The 13,962-nt window shown below is 31.2% G+C and overlaps 2 protein-coding genes across 2 annotated transcripts; one reads left to right on the top strand and one right to left on the bottom strand.

Annotated features, from left to right (window-relative positions):
- The first annotated feature begins 1,854 nt into the window (after window positions 1-1,854).
- On the top strand, window positions 1,855-3,531 carry LOC101206365 (ethylene-responsive transcription factor ERF062). Its single transcript, XM_004138960.3, has one exon. The coding sequence runs from the start codon at window positions 2,082-2,084 to the stop codon at window positions 3,282-3,284; it is 1,203 nt and encodes a 400-aa protein (XP_004139008.1). The 5' UTR covers window positions 1,855-2,081; the 3' UTR covers window positions 3,285-3,531.
- Window positions 3,532-4,272: 741 nt separating this feature from the next.
- Window positions 4,273-8,113, bottom strand: LOC101206128 (ubiquitin-conjugating enzyme E2 5A). The gene is made up of 2 exons (XM_004138959.3): window positions 7,661-8,113; window positions 4,273-4,816 (listed from the first exon to the last, which is right to left on the bottom strand). Exons 1-2 carry the CDS (start codon window positions 8,033-8,035, stop codon window positions 4,586-4,588), a joined length of 606 nt encoding a protein of 201 aa, XP_004139007.1. The 5' UTR covers window positions 8,036-8,113; the 3' UTR covers window positions 4,273-4,585.
- Between the last annotated feature and the right edge of the window lie 5,849 nt (window positions 8,114-13,962).

The raw sequence follows: 13,962 nt of genomic DNA, 5'->3' as shown, positions 1-13,962 counted from the left end.
CTCTAATAGAGGTTCTTCTAATTTAAAAATGTTAAATATGTTCTTGAACTTTTGATTGCATGTGTCTAACAAGTTCTTAGTATGTTCAGTGTTTTAATTATTTAACTAACTAATCTAATGTATTTGACAAAATTGATTGTAGCATCTAGCATAACATTAAATAACTTAAACTCATGTGTCTATAGATTCATGAGTTTTTTTTAAAATGTTGAATGAGTTAATGACCTATAATAAATTTTAACTAAAAAGTTCAAAATCCTAACAAATTTAAAGACCTAATTAATATATAAGAGTGTTCAAAAAATTGGTAACTCTACTAATGCAGATTACCCAACTCAAACTGTAAGGGTTGGATTGAGTTAAATTTTGCGTTGGGATAGGTTGAGTTAGAAAAATTGAGGAAAAAAAGTTGAGCCAAGTAGTTCGGTCGTGCAAGTAAGGGTCTCGGTTGAGATCCGGGTCAACCCAATTATGTATATAATATATATAAAACTATTTTCTCTATTTTCAATCTCAACAGAACTGAGTCCCGAGATGGTCCGAGTTCTAAGCTTTTTAACTTCTCTGCCTTCCTGTCCAAGAACTTAATTTCTAAAGGTCTTTGTCCTCCATCTCAGTCAAGAAACACTTAGTCTCAAAATTTCACTTCTTTCTTTAATTTTGCCAGAGATTGCTCGAGCGTGCATGAGATATTGTAGACTTAGAACAAAAAACCTAAAAGTAAACCTCATTTTGAATGGATTTGTAGAAAAATGGTTCACCTTGCATTCTCGAACAATATGAAAATTTGTTGCATCTTGTCTCTTAAATGACAATCTATTCATCTTACATATTGAAAAATAATATGAAAAATTGTCTAAATCACGGAGAGATGAAAAAGAAAAAAAAAAAAAACACCAAACTCGTGTACACCAAACTTTTTTGGATTGAGTTGGGTTGGGTTGACCCTGTTCTTTTTTTTTTTTTTGTCAATTCGAATACTTTGGGTTGATCCATAATTTTTCTCAATCCCGTCCAATCCAACTCATGTACACCCCACAAATAGATGTTTCATAGCCTAAACTTATAATTTAATTATTATTATTTTCCTTGTGGTACATGTTTTAAAAGATACTTTTCTTTTATGTTTCTTTGTTAAGAGGGTTTCTTGTCTATTTGTGAATAGTGAGTCACGGAAAGGGAAGTTGAAATAAAATTGTAAGTTTTTGTGATCATATTTACCACAATGTAGGTTGCTAACAATTTAAGATTATTGGATATGTGAGTAAGAATCCGTAAAACGGAGACTTCAAAATTTAGATAAAAGTAGTAATCATGTGAAGATATGTAAATTTTCAAATTGTGTGAGAAATGTTGAACCATTGGGCATTCAAGTTGGTTAATAGGGGGTTGTAAATAAAAGTATGAATATAGTTTCCGTTTCTTTAATTTGAATTTAGTATATAACACTTGCTAATGTGATACTTGAATTAAGATTGTTTGCATTAATTTAGGTTATTAAGTAGAGGAAGCAAAGTAGTAAAAAAGTAAGAAGTTTGACACATGGGTGGTGTTTAGAAGTGAGTAAAAGAGGAAATTGGTGGGCATTAAAGCTTAACATTTGAGGTTCTTTTAGTTTAGTTTCAATGGTGGATATTCAGCCATCTCCAAAATGAACAGCCTTAACTGACAGGTCAGCATAATGGAGGTGAGATGTCAGGCTCTGATTGGTCAACAAACATTGAGAAAATAGAAAGAATGAAAAGAGAAAAGCAGAGAAATGGCTTGCACGAACTCAGGAGTGGAAGGAAATGGAATGAGACGATTCTTTTAGGCCAAAAAAAACCCACAAAATAATCAATAAAACCCCAAATAAAAACTTGTACATCTGACTCAGATGATAACTTAAAAACTTTATTATGAACAAAAAGTAGATACCCCATCACATGAATGAATGTTAAATCTCTCTCTCTCTCTTTGTTTTTCTTATATATATATATATATATATATTTGTAAAGCATAATTAATGCCTTGAGTTTGCTGTCTTTTCATTTCTTCTTCTTCTTCTTCTGGTTTCTTCCTTGTGAAGTAGTGTTTCAACAATGGAGGATCATTTCCAATTCATTGAACAACAGAAACCCATCATTCAAAAGGATTTTTCGTCTTCTTCTTTACAACAATTCGTCTCTGGATCTTACTTTTATGGCGATCCAACTCTATGGGGTTCTATACTTCGACCTCCAAGGTCTCAAAATTGTGGTTTTAATGGAAACATTGACCAATCAAAATCCCCATCTTCTTCTTCCTCTTCTTCTACTCCTAATTCTCCTTCTTCTACTTCTTCGTCTTTGTTTTCGACGGAAAAATCTGAGATTTCTGGTGGGAATTTGATCGATAACATTCATGGAATTGAAAGTAATCTTCACCCAAATGGACAAGCTTTTGTTCCTTTGAATTTCTTAGAAACTTTTCCCAAACAAGAATCCGAGTCCCTTTCTCCTTCCCCTCCTCTGTTTCAGTCTCGAATTGATTCAACGAATCTTACTCTGTTTCTTCAAGAACCCACCATTGTTGATCCATCCCCACAAAACCCATTTCAAATTCATTCTCAAACAGGACTCCAATGGCTGAAAAACACCCAAAATCAGAACCGAAGCGCGGCCATTGTTGCGGGTGCAGCGAATAATTATAGCGATTTCTGGCTGGGGGCAACGAAGACGCAACCAATGAAACAGATTGGAAGAAAACAGGGGAATCAGAAAACAGAGTCGTCGGCAGTGGGAAAGTTGTTTAGAGGTGTCCGGCAACGGCACTGGGGGAAATGGGTAGCGGAGATTAGGCTGCCGAGGAATCGAACGAGGGTGTGGCTTGGGACATTCGACACAGCAGTCGAAGCCGCCGTCGCGTACGACACCGCCGCCTACATGCTGAGGGGGGAATTTGCACATTTGAATTTTCCGGATCAGAAACACCGCCTGAAATCAAACTCTCTGAACAGGACGACGGCGGCGCTGCTGGAGGCCAAGTTGCAAGCGATCACACAGGGGAATTCGGGTAGGAAAAAAAGCGTTGCGGGGACGGTATCCACCATTGATTGTTCTGAGAAGGAATTGTTGGAGGGAGATTCAAAAGTGTTGGATATGAGGAAGAAGGCGTCGGAAAACGTGTGTGGGGGATCGGAAACAGGGGAAATGAAGAGAAATGAAGATGGAAATTTGGAAATTGAACAACACGTTCAACTCAGCAGAATGCCATCTTTGGATATGGATATGATTTGGGATGCTTTGTTAGTTTCTGATTCATAAATTTCTCCTTTTTTTTCTTTCTTTTTCTTTTTCTTTTTTTTTCTTTTGCTATTTCTTTCATTGGCTCTTCTTTGCTATAGAGATTAATGCAATATTTTCTTTGAATTGATGATCATTTTGTTTTGGGGGTTTTTCTTGTCTTTTTAAACCCTATTTTAGTTTTTAGTTTTTTGTTTTTTTGTGATATATCACTGTAAATTTATTGAGTTTGGTTTTAGTCAATACAATCTATTTTTTTTAAAAAAAATTGAAACTACTTTTATACAGGGAATGAAATAAGAAAAATTAGATGGATTTTGGTTGTAAATAGTTAGGCTAGATTTGAAATTTGACCAAACTTTAGTTTCTGTTTCAAATCTTGTATTCATAATGCAGGAAAGAAATAGACCTTTTTTTTTCTTTTTAAGTATTAGAAGCAAGTAGAGAGTTTATGATGAGTTCGAATGAGATTTGAAAAGTTGAAGAAATGTTTCCACTGCCTATTTTACAATTTTCTTAAATTAATGAAATATAATTTTAAACTTTGCTTTCAATAAAAAAAAACACTTTATGTTCACTTTTTTTTTCTTTAAAAAAATTAGTTTTTTTCTAATTATTTTAAATTACAAATCTACTTAAAATATTTATAAATATATAAATATAGATAGACATTAACAAATAAGGATAGAAATCTATCCCAAATTAATTCTTACAAATTAAATAATCTTTTACATCATGTATTTAAAAATTTATTTATCATTTGATAAATATTTTGAATCATATTACTTAGAATGTATTGACTAAAAAATAATAATTTCTATAATTAATGGAATTTGAAATATCACAGGCAATGTACAGTGTTAGAAGACTAGTAAGTAAGTGTACATATATAAAAAACACAAAATTCATTAGACCTTTCTTAAACACTAAGAAAGTGATTTTTAACCAAAGAAAAGAGAAGAAAAATTAAAAATATAAACAACTTTTAAATTGTTTAAATAAGTTCATATTTATTTACAATAAGATAAATAAATGGCTAATTAATAAATTGAATGAGGGTAGAATCTATCCATCGTCATACAAACCTGGTACAAATAATTATACAAACTAAAATCATTATATATAAAGAAGAAGAAGTAGAAGAAGAAGAACAATGTTGGGCTTGGCAGAAGTAACACACAAAGCATATGCACCAAGATCAAAATCCAACCTTTTTAGGAGCCCTAAAACAAATTAAATGATATAATTCATTACGTATACTAGTTGGTGCATATAATAAATATATACAATAAAAGGGTATTGGTTTGTTTAGTGGTGAGATATCAATTTGGCATTGCATATAATTTGGTCCATTGTTTTGCAGTGTCATTGAAATCAAGCCAATTATTGAGGAACATTGTTGAAGCTTCATTGGTTGAGCCATGGGGAATTGGGTTTGAAAGGATTGAGCATATTGAAAGTAGAAGTTTCTCAATAGTCAATGCTGAAGACCAATTTTCATTCAATATGTCCATCCCAATGCTTCCATCTACCTCTACATTTGGATGGAATATCTGTTCCAATAAAGACACCACAATTGAGTAAAACACGCATTCTTCTCCTACGTATAAATAATTTAAACTTATTTGTTAACCATTTCATTTAGTAAAAGAGTTGAATAGCCATCTAAATTTCAAAAATCAAAAATAAAATTTTATAAACTATTTCTTTCTAAGTTATTTTGACTTGATTTTTTTTAAATGTTGATAAAAAGTCAAATAACTAAGTAAAAAATTTGAAGATGAAAGGAGTATTTATAATCGTAATTTCAAAAAAGGGCAGAATAATGATAAAAGTTATTGTTTATACGTCCTTTCAATTCTATAATAAAATATCATGAAAATCAATTTATTGAATTAATCTATGGAATATTTATTATTAGTTATAATTACAATTAAATTTATTATACTTGTAATTTATTTTCTTTTAAAACAAATGTCATTAAAATTATTTATTGAAAAAAAATGAAGCTACCATATTTAAATTTCTTAATTAGTAAATCTTTTAGACAAATATATTTACAATATTAAAATCATTAAAGTATATTATCATAATAGAAATTATAATATCAAATCCTCTCATTTAATAAGAAAAGACAGGCCATTAAGAAAAAGTCCGTTTTGGCTAAATTATAAAAACACCGTTGAAGATGGAAAGGCTATCTCTATTGCATGTGTGTGTATGTATATATATATATATATATATATTTTCGCAAGTCTTCTACTCTGTTGGACTTTTAGGAGAAAGTTCTTTTTTTCTCAATCGAACTTACTTTCTCTTTTTCTGCACGACTTACCTCTGACCTAAGTTTAACTAGTCAGTAGTAAGTGTGGGTATTCTTTCGCTCATCATGCACGATGTTGTCTCTAAGTGTTCTCAACTTGATGTTTGCAACTTAGCTTATTCTTAGCAATGTATGTCGTCTTGAGGTATATTTCACCTTAGTCCTACACCTTAATTCTTGACTTCTCAATCATCCCATGTAGAGGATCTTTTTGGAATGAGTCCTAAACTTCTTAGGCCATAACTAGCTTATAAAGCTTACTAGGTACAACGAGGCCATCAATCACTTCCAAGACTATTCCTCCTACATACTAGTTCATAATTGGCTTATCAAGTCAGTTGAGAGTTTTCAGGATCATTCATGGCACACTTCGAGCTAAAGAATAGTTAATGTGCCAACCAAGATGAGTATTAACGCTTACTAGGTCAATACTAGCTTTTTCACCATTTACTAGGTGCCTACCGAAGTTGTCATCCCGAACCTTAGGATTTTATCGTGCTTTCTTTTATGTAAGGGCACATTTATCAAGAATCAAGCGTCGAGTTATTTGTAAACTTGTGAGGACTTCAAAGAATACGAGAGCTCGGGCCTGCAACTACCAACCATCTAGAGAAGGCACAATGTAAGCACACTCGTACCACTTGTCCTTGAGTTATTACTCCTCACAGAAAGTTGTTTAAGACACTCGTCCCATGACACTAGCCCACACCATGATACACACATCTATCAGTTAGGCATCATGTCCCAAGGGTACTGGAGAGCCAACACCATGCTTCCCCCCTAGATAGTATACGATGGTTCTCTACTCTTTCTTGCTTTTGCATGTGCAAAGTGGTTAATGGTCATACATCGTTGTAGAGCATTCATCTGAACTTTGATTCTCAAAAAGTCTTATAGGCTTGCATGTCGTACTTCAGTGCACTTAACTCCAGAGTCGCTCGTTCAAACTCACAATGATACCCAATTTTGAGATAACGACTCAAGGCCATGTCCTCAAAAGACATGTTGCCCTTCAAACATCACAATCTCTTTTGAAACACTTATGTCCACTCTTAGATTTCTTATGCACTTCATCTTGGTGTGTTAAATGATGTACCAACCTCCTTGATCACACGGTGACCCATTTTCATGGCTCTTTCTTCAACTAGTGTCGACGGTTTTGCTTACGCACGTCGAGGTGCTTGCTCTTCTTACCGTCAACGTACTTGCTCATACCTTCAAGGTGCTTGCTTGTGTGTTGACAACATACTTAATACTTGACAATGTGCTTGCTTAATATATGTCGACACACTTGTACATGTCGACGTGGGTGTTAATGTGCCGACTCGCACCAACTTCGCTTCAACGAATGTTTCATCCTTCATTCTCATTGTATAGGATTGAAAATTTGAACCCCTAGACAACACTTATCTTTACATCCATCCCACCAAAATTTTACGATCATAATTTTTCATGTAGCAAATTTTTATATTTATTTATTTTTTTGAAATATAATGTTGGTGAAGTGAATATGATGCACATTAGGCAGTTAAATATTTAAGAACTGCATTTACTATGACTATATGGATGTAAACCATTTTCTACATCCATCCACTATCCTTCCACTTTTTCTATCTTTAGACATTGTCTAGGACTTTGAATCATAATTTTAATATAACAAAGCATCTTAAATTTGTAGAGATGAAGACTTTGTATATCCATTTTGCAGCTAAAAATTGTTTATTTGTTGTGTGGAAGATGATATTCTTTCATAACTTTTTTTCGTATTTGGCAATATACTATCACTTTTCTGAGTTTATTGGTAGGTGTTTTTGGTTAATTTTGGGGCTCTATAGAATTCTGTACTTCTTAATTTATTTTTTTGGATTTTGTTTGATTTGTGAGAAAAAGGAAAAAAATGTCAGAAAAAATTCCCAATGGCCCCTAAACTACAAAACCAAAATGAAAACCAAATAGATTAAAAGAAAAAGAAAAAATTGAATGAACAATCACTCATAATTAATTTTGATTCATATATATTTGAACCATAATAAAAGATAATAATGAAAATATAAAAGTTGAAGAGAAAACAAACCTTGGTTAGAAAATTAATGGAGGGAGGAGTGAAGGGGTAATCGGAGGGAAATTGAATTGAAACATGAAAGATACCTCCTTCATAACAAGAACCAGCCGGCCCAATTACAACACCTTCCCACCTGAAAATATCATCACCCACCGGTCCGAAACTGCAGTGCGTCGCCACCTCCTCGTTCATCGATTTCAATTCATTCTCAATTCGATACATCGCAACACTACTTTTTTCTTCATTATTTCCCCAACTTATATCCTCCTTCTGATGATCAATCCCACGGGTCCAACTAGTTTTTTCTTCCATCCGAACCGGAGGAGAAGTGGGAGTGTAAGGGGAGGGTTTTTGAGAGAAGCAACGGCGGAGACGGGAAAAAAACATGGCAGAGGGAAGGAAATTGCCAAGTGAGGATTATGAAGAAGAAGAAGAAGAAACAGAATGAAGAAAAGTCATGAATGAAGAAATTATTATGCGTTTACTTGACCTTGACTTTTCTATTGCAAACTTTTTTCCAAAAATGGGCCCCTACCATTTTTCTTGTAGAGATTTTAAGAATATTTTTGTGTACTTAATCGTGAAGAAAACGTACCATTTAGTCACCCAAATTTAACTAACTTGTAACAATTTTCTTTTTGTTTTTAGGCTTTGGAGAGTCGCAGTCCTATGAAATCTTGTTGAGTTTTACCATAAAGAATATGAAAACTTTGTTGTGATTATTTAGCTAAAACAAGCTTGTATCGAGAGGAAGGTGTAGTGGAGTACTAAGTGAGGAAGGAAGAAAATAAGAAACTAAGTTGGTGTCATCATTCATTTGCATCCATTTTTTTTTTCTTTTCTTTCTTTCCCTTGGTGTCGCGATCATGAGCCTAAATAGACCTAGTTTACATGTTAGTATGTGCCTATGTTAATCTATGTGTCATGAGTATCAAAGTAAATTTTTTATGCTATGGAGAATTTTTTTCATATTATCTTTAATTTATTCTATTATTTGCCACAAAAACAGAAGTGAGATATCCAAAATAAATTATGGTACTGTACATTTTTAAATGCCTAACTTTAGTCATTTCATAAAATTAACCATCCACTCTTTCTTCTTTTTGTTTTTGCTTTGAAAGAATCTTATGCAATGGAAAAAAGTATTTTAAAAAGTATAGGTTTTCCAAAAACATATTTTTGTTGTAAAAACGAAACAAAACGGGAACACATATATCAAGAAAATATAATATTAAAATAAAGGAAAGCAGTAAACATGTGTAACGGAATTATGATCTAGATTACCTTAATTACACCTAACAATTTAGAAACTAACATGCATGGATACTCTAATTAAATAAAATTAGGGTTAAAAGAAAATTTACATCTTCATAGCTTTTCATTCCTCCTAATCTCCTCACGAACTCAAACCGAAGACCACCACTAGTGTTGACTTGCTGTTCTACAGACTTAGAACCGGGTTATGGGACCAAATAAGTGAAGAAATTTTAGAGAGATGAAAATTGAAGGTGGAACTAATTAGGATTGAGGTTTATGAAGAGAAAATTAAGTCGAAATAATTTTGTAATTCAAAATTACTAATTTGGCAAAAGTTTTTAAAACAATTGAAAAGTCTTTAAATAACCTAATTACATGGAATTTTTCATGTAATTAGTTCATCAAATCTCAACACCTAACATTCCACTAACTATTAGTGAAACTTAGTGGGCTAGTGTTTACATCTCATGTAGCCACTTATCCCACCAAGTGTGAGTGAGATTATCCAACATAGTCCAAGGTCAATATGGTCACATATTTTCGCATTTTTTCATTTTGTCTCACTTGACTAATTTCAACCTCTCGAGTATGAATCCACGTTCATTTTTTTAAAAAAAAATTAAATCATATTTGAATATAAAGTTAGTCAAAAGTCAATATTTTGACTTTTTACAACTTTGATCGTTTCAATCGATTTTGAGCTCTGAATATGAATCCACATTCATTTTTTTAAATATTTAAATCACATTTAAACATAAGATCATACAATCATCAACAAGGAGTTTACTCGCATACATGAAGATCATACAATCATCAAACATGAAAACTTAACTTAGAAACTCTTCTTTCAACAAATGTGCATGCTTTCTCATTAACATTAACAAGATTGTACATGTGTTAAAATATTAGCATAATAATACAAGACTTAGTAAAGAAACTTTAAAAAATTTGTTCATCATTTATAAAATCACTCACAAAAATACTAAATTTCCTTCCTTTTTCTGAACGCCTCACTTCAAGTCTTCTTCTCTCAAGTATTTTTCTTAGTAACTTTTAGAATAACTTTAATTCCTTGAGTCCTAAATCCTATTTATACTAATCCTAAGTCAAGTTAGTCACTCTACCTTCTTTTAGTTTGCCAACTTCTACTTGATGCTCTACATGTATAGGCTTATTAGCTTGCCAAACCATATTTAACTTAAACCCAATACGTAGTCCACTATTTAATCACAATAAGAAAATTTCTCTGAATTTTCCTAACTCTCAACGCCTACTCTTCTCGCGTTGCTACACCAAAACACCAACTCTTCACGTTTTTTAGCTTCAACATCTTTCCTTAACGTGTCACATACCCTTAACACGATCTATCTTTCAAAATGAATATTCTCAAAATGTTTTCTTCTTCAAAATTCCTTCTATATAGGACATGATTCTTACACAGTGTGACCTCATGATTTAAATTACTTTTTCTCACAAATACCCATTTATGTCCTACGAGTTTAACCTTCTGGTGTTTGGATTCTTGGTCCAAAAACTCGATGTTTTGAATGTGAATTTGATTTTGCCTCAATTTCTTATTTTCACAAAAATCAATCTTTTCTTTGTCGAAATTCTTCAACAGATTTTGGTTTAGGATTCTCATTTTCATATGTAGATGATAATTCATAAGATTGAAGAATCTTCTAGCTCCTCAATAGATGTACATGTGAATTTTCAATAATTATTATCATCATAATAGACACTAGATGACCCAAATCTGTCATGTCAAATACCAAATATATAGATTCATGAAGTTCAAGTTCATTGTTGCATATGTTCAATTACTCATGTATGATTATAATATAATCTAGAAGATAAAACATGCAACTTTTCTGATATATTTTTTGCATTTTTGAGTTAGAAGATATGATATTCAAAAATTCTATGTCATTCTTTCTATTAGGTCTCAATATGATAATCATTGCAACGTATATCTTTAAAACTCATTAGATTTCTATTTGATTGACTAGAAAACAATGTGTTATCAATTGTAAATTTTGTTCCTCTAGGCAAAATAATATTTTTTTTTCCAAATACTTCAATTAGGTTTGAATAACTTAATATTATATTTATTGAGTTTTATGTCCTAAAACTCGTAGATAGTAAATGTAATACATTAATCATTATTAATAATTAAAGTGTAATTATTGCAATTTCAATAAGAGTTATTGATTATTTTATTAGTTTTGTCTTAATAACATAAATCTAATAAACTAACATCATAAGTTACTTTATGAGTCTTGAATTGTATGTGAAGACATAAAATGATCAATAATGTTCAAGATACAACTTAAAGGGTCTATAGTGCATTGATAAAGTTTGGGTACCTTATCTTGGTAACACTATGGATATAACTCACTTTGTATTTGATACAAACGCAATTATCCAACGTGTTTGTGTAGGTGTCATGCAAGTGAGGATACCTTATGCAATGAGTTTGCATAAGACTGGATCACGAAATAATAGTAACCACTAGATATAACTCCGTTAACTAGTTAGATTTTAATTTCAATAGGACATCTAAGTAACTTAGTCTTAATCCTGAATGTATTATAAACTTCAGTACACGAGGACTTGTTCTTTAATTTGTATGGGTGTGAGAGTGGCCAGATTGTCAACTCAATAAGTCTACCATTTTATGGACAAGACCAAGTGGGGAGCTGGAAACATAATCACACAAGATGAAATTTACTCATTCCCAACTTTAGGATAAATAGATGATTGTTTCCTTAAATGGTGTCTTATGGGACTTTACCATGAACTTTACCCTCTCTATGGCACAACAAGAAGGATTTTTATTTATTTGGTTGAATCATAAGTAGGTTGTTCATTAAAGAAGCACATATAATTAAGGACTAAGAAGTAACTCAGGGTAAAACGATAATTTGACTCAACTAGTGTTCTGGATATTCATGAAAGACTAGCTTATCATTCTTGTTTTATATATCCATGGACTATAGACGCAGTTAATGAATATTGATTAATGTGGTTAATGAGTCTAGCCATTTAATTTCATATGTTATAGCTTTTGATCTGGAGGTTCATTAGATTATCTTCCTAATTTGTAAAAGGTATTAAAATTTATATATTGATTGTAGTTTAAAATGTTCAAATTTACTTAGGAAATTAATATAATCTATGGTGATACATTATAATATAAAGTTTACTTTTTTAATTCAACATTTTTATAAAAAAATAATTTTGGATATGATTCAACTTTAATTTATATGAGAATAAAATATTTAAATGAATTCAAATATTAATTTAATATAAATTAGATTCATATTAAAATTGTAAGTTAAAATTTAATGTGTGTATATGATACTCATTTAGTTTTTCATCTTCATTTGTATTGTATTATGGATCAAAAGATCAAAAGATTTTGATATGAATCTGAATACCTTTTCTTTCTTTCATCCAAGTTATTTCTATTTATTTATTCATTCATCCAAGTTATTTCTATTTTTCACAATTATGCAACTAATTCTTTTATGGGCTGAGAAGATAAACTAACAGCCTTTAAAAGCATGCATAAGTTAAATTCTTCATCCTCATCTTGTTTAATCTGGATTCATTTTATAGCCTAATTCAATCGAGAGATTCATTCAAGGATTACTGCTACTCAAGAGAGTAAGTGACTTAGAAGTCATTGAACAAGAAAAAAACTAGCTTTAAAGATAAAATCATATCTTTTCATTTAAAATAAAATTTAATATACATTCTAGAGATAGAACAAAGGTGGCATTCAACGCCAAAATGCAAACAACATTATTATTTTGAAGTTGAAAACAAGAACCCTTTTTTTTTTCATCAATTGCTTATAAAGATTGTTAGCAACTCTTTTTAACCAGACTAGCATTAAGTGTTGTTGCAATTCATCTTGTGTCTCGCACAAAGTACAGTGTCTCGCCTTTTCAAGTTGCCTATTTATCACCTTGCCTACTGATTATCTCTTTGATGGAACAAAAATGCCAAATAGTCAATTGTTAGAAAATGGTTGAAACCTCTTCAATTAGTTTTGCACTTGTCATATATTTTTTTTGTGTTTCTTGAAGTGAAGAATGAGACCATATATATATATATAGAAGTGGAGAGGCAACCAAGGATATGGGCATATCTACATTTATCTAAAGTAATAATAAATGTTTTCTTTCTCAAGTTTTTCATTCAAGTGATTCTTTCCTACATTAATTCTACGTCAGTTGCTTTTATGTGTGATTGTCTAGTTCATTTCATCCAAACACCTCCACCATCCATGTCACTTGTTGCATTCCACAAATAGTAGATTTATACGTTTCAACGCATATTGTGCATAAGTTTATTGTGTATATTCATCCCAAAAGTTCATCTAAACGTTTAATTTAAATCAATAAGTCCCTTTGATCAACTGTGGACAACAGTTTTGAGTTTATACTTAAGCTTAAAATAGGAAAACTTGTATGAAGTTGTCGTATAGTCATTCTTTAAAGACATTGATTTAAATTACTGCACAAAATAAACATTCATCGCATATTAGAGATAGTTCACTCTTAAAATTTAAACCATAGCCGCACACTTGAACCATCTAAACGCTTTACATATCAATGAATAATGATACTTTCAAAAGTTTCAAAAATACACTTAAAAGAAATTAAAAATATTCCTACCACTAATGTGGTGATCAATTTGTTCAAAGTTTTTTTTTTGTTAAAAAATAACTAATTTTAAAACAAATTATATAAATATCCTTGTTTGGTTGTTTTTATATAGATAATAGATATTCTCATATTTCTCTTATTTTTTCAATTCTTAGCTTTACACAAATTCTGAACGAACAAAATAAAAACCAAAAATTCGAGTTAAACATCAAATTTCATTAAATTTCACCAAATTTCAAACTCAGAATCTCCCTTGAGACATCCTAAAACAATAGTCATATGAAAAAGATATATATATTTGGCTATTAACACACTCATACAATTTAGTTAGAATATTTAAATCTTAAAATCATTTAAAGTTCTATTTATTATTGTGGTTTT

Source organism: Cucumis sativus, chromosome 2, assembly GCF_000004075.3.
Source record: "Cucumis sativus cultivar 9930 chromosome 2, Cucumber_9930_V3, whole genome shotgun sequence".
In the NCBI taxonomy this organism is placed as follows: Eukaryota; Viridiplantae; Streptophyta; class Magnoliopsida; order Cucurbitales; family Cucurbitaceae; genus Cucumis; species Cucumis sativus.
Note: the sequence above shows the minus strand (reverse complement) of the source record. Positions and strands in the feature narration are given on the sequence as shown.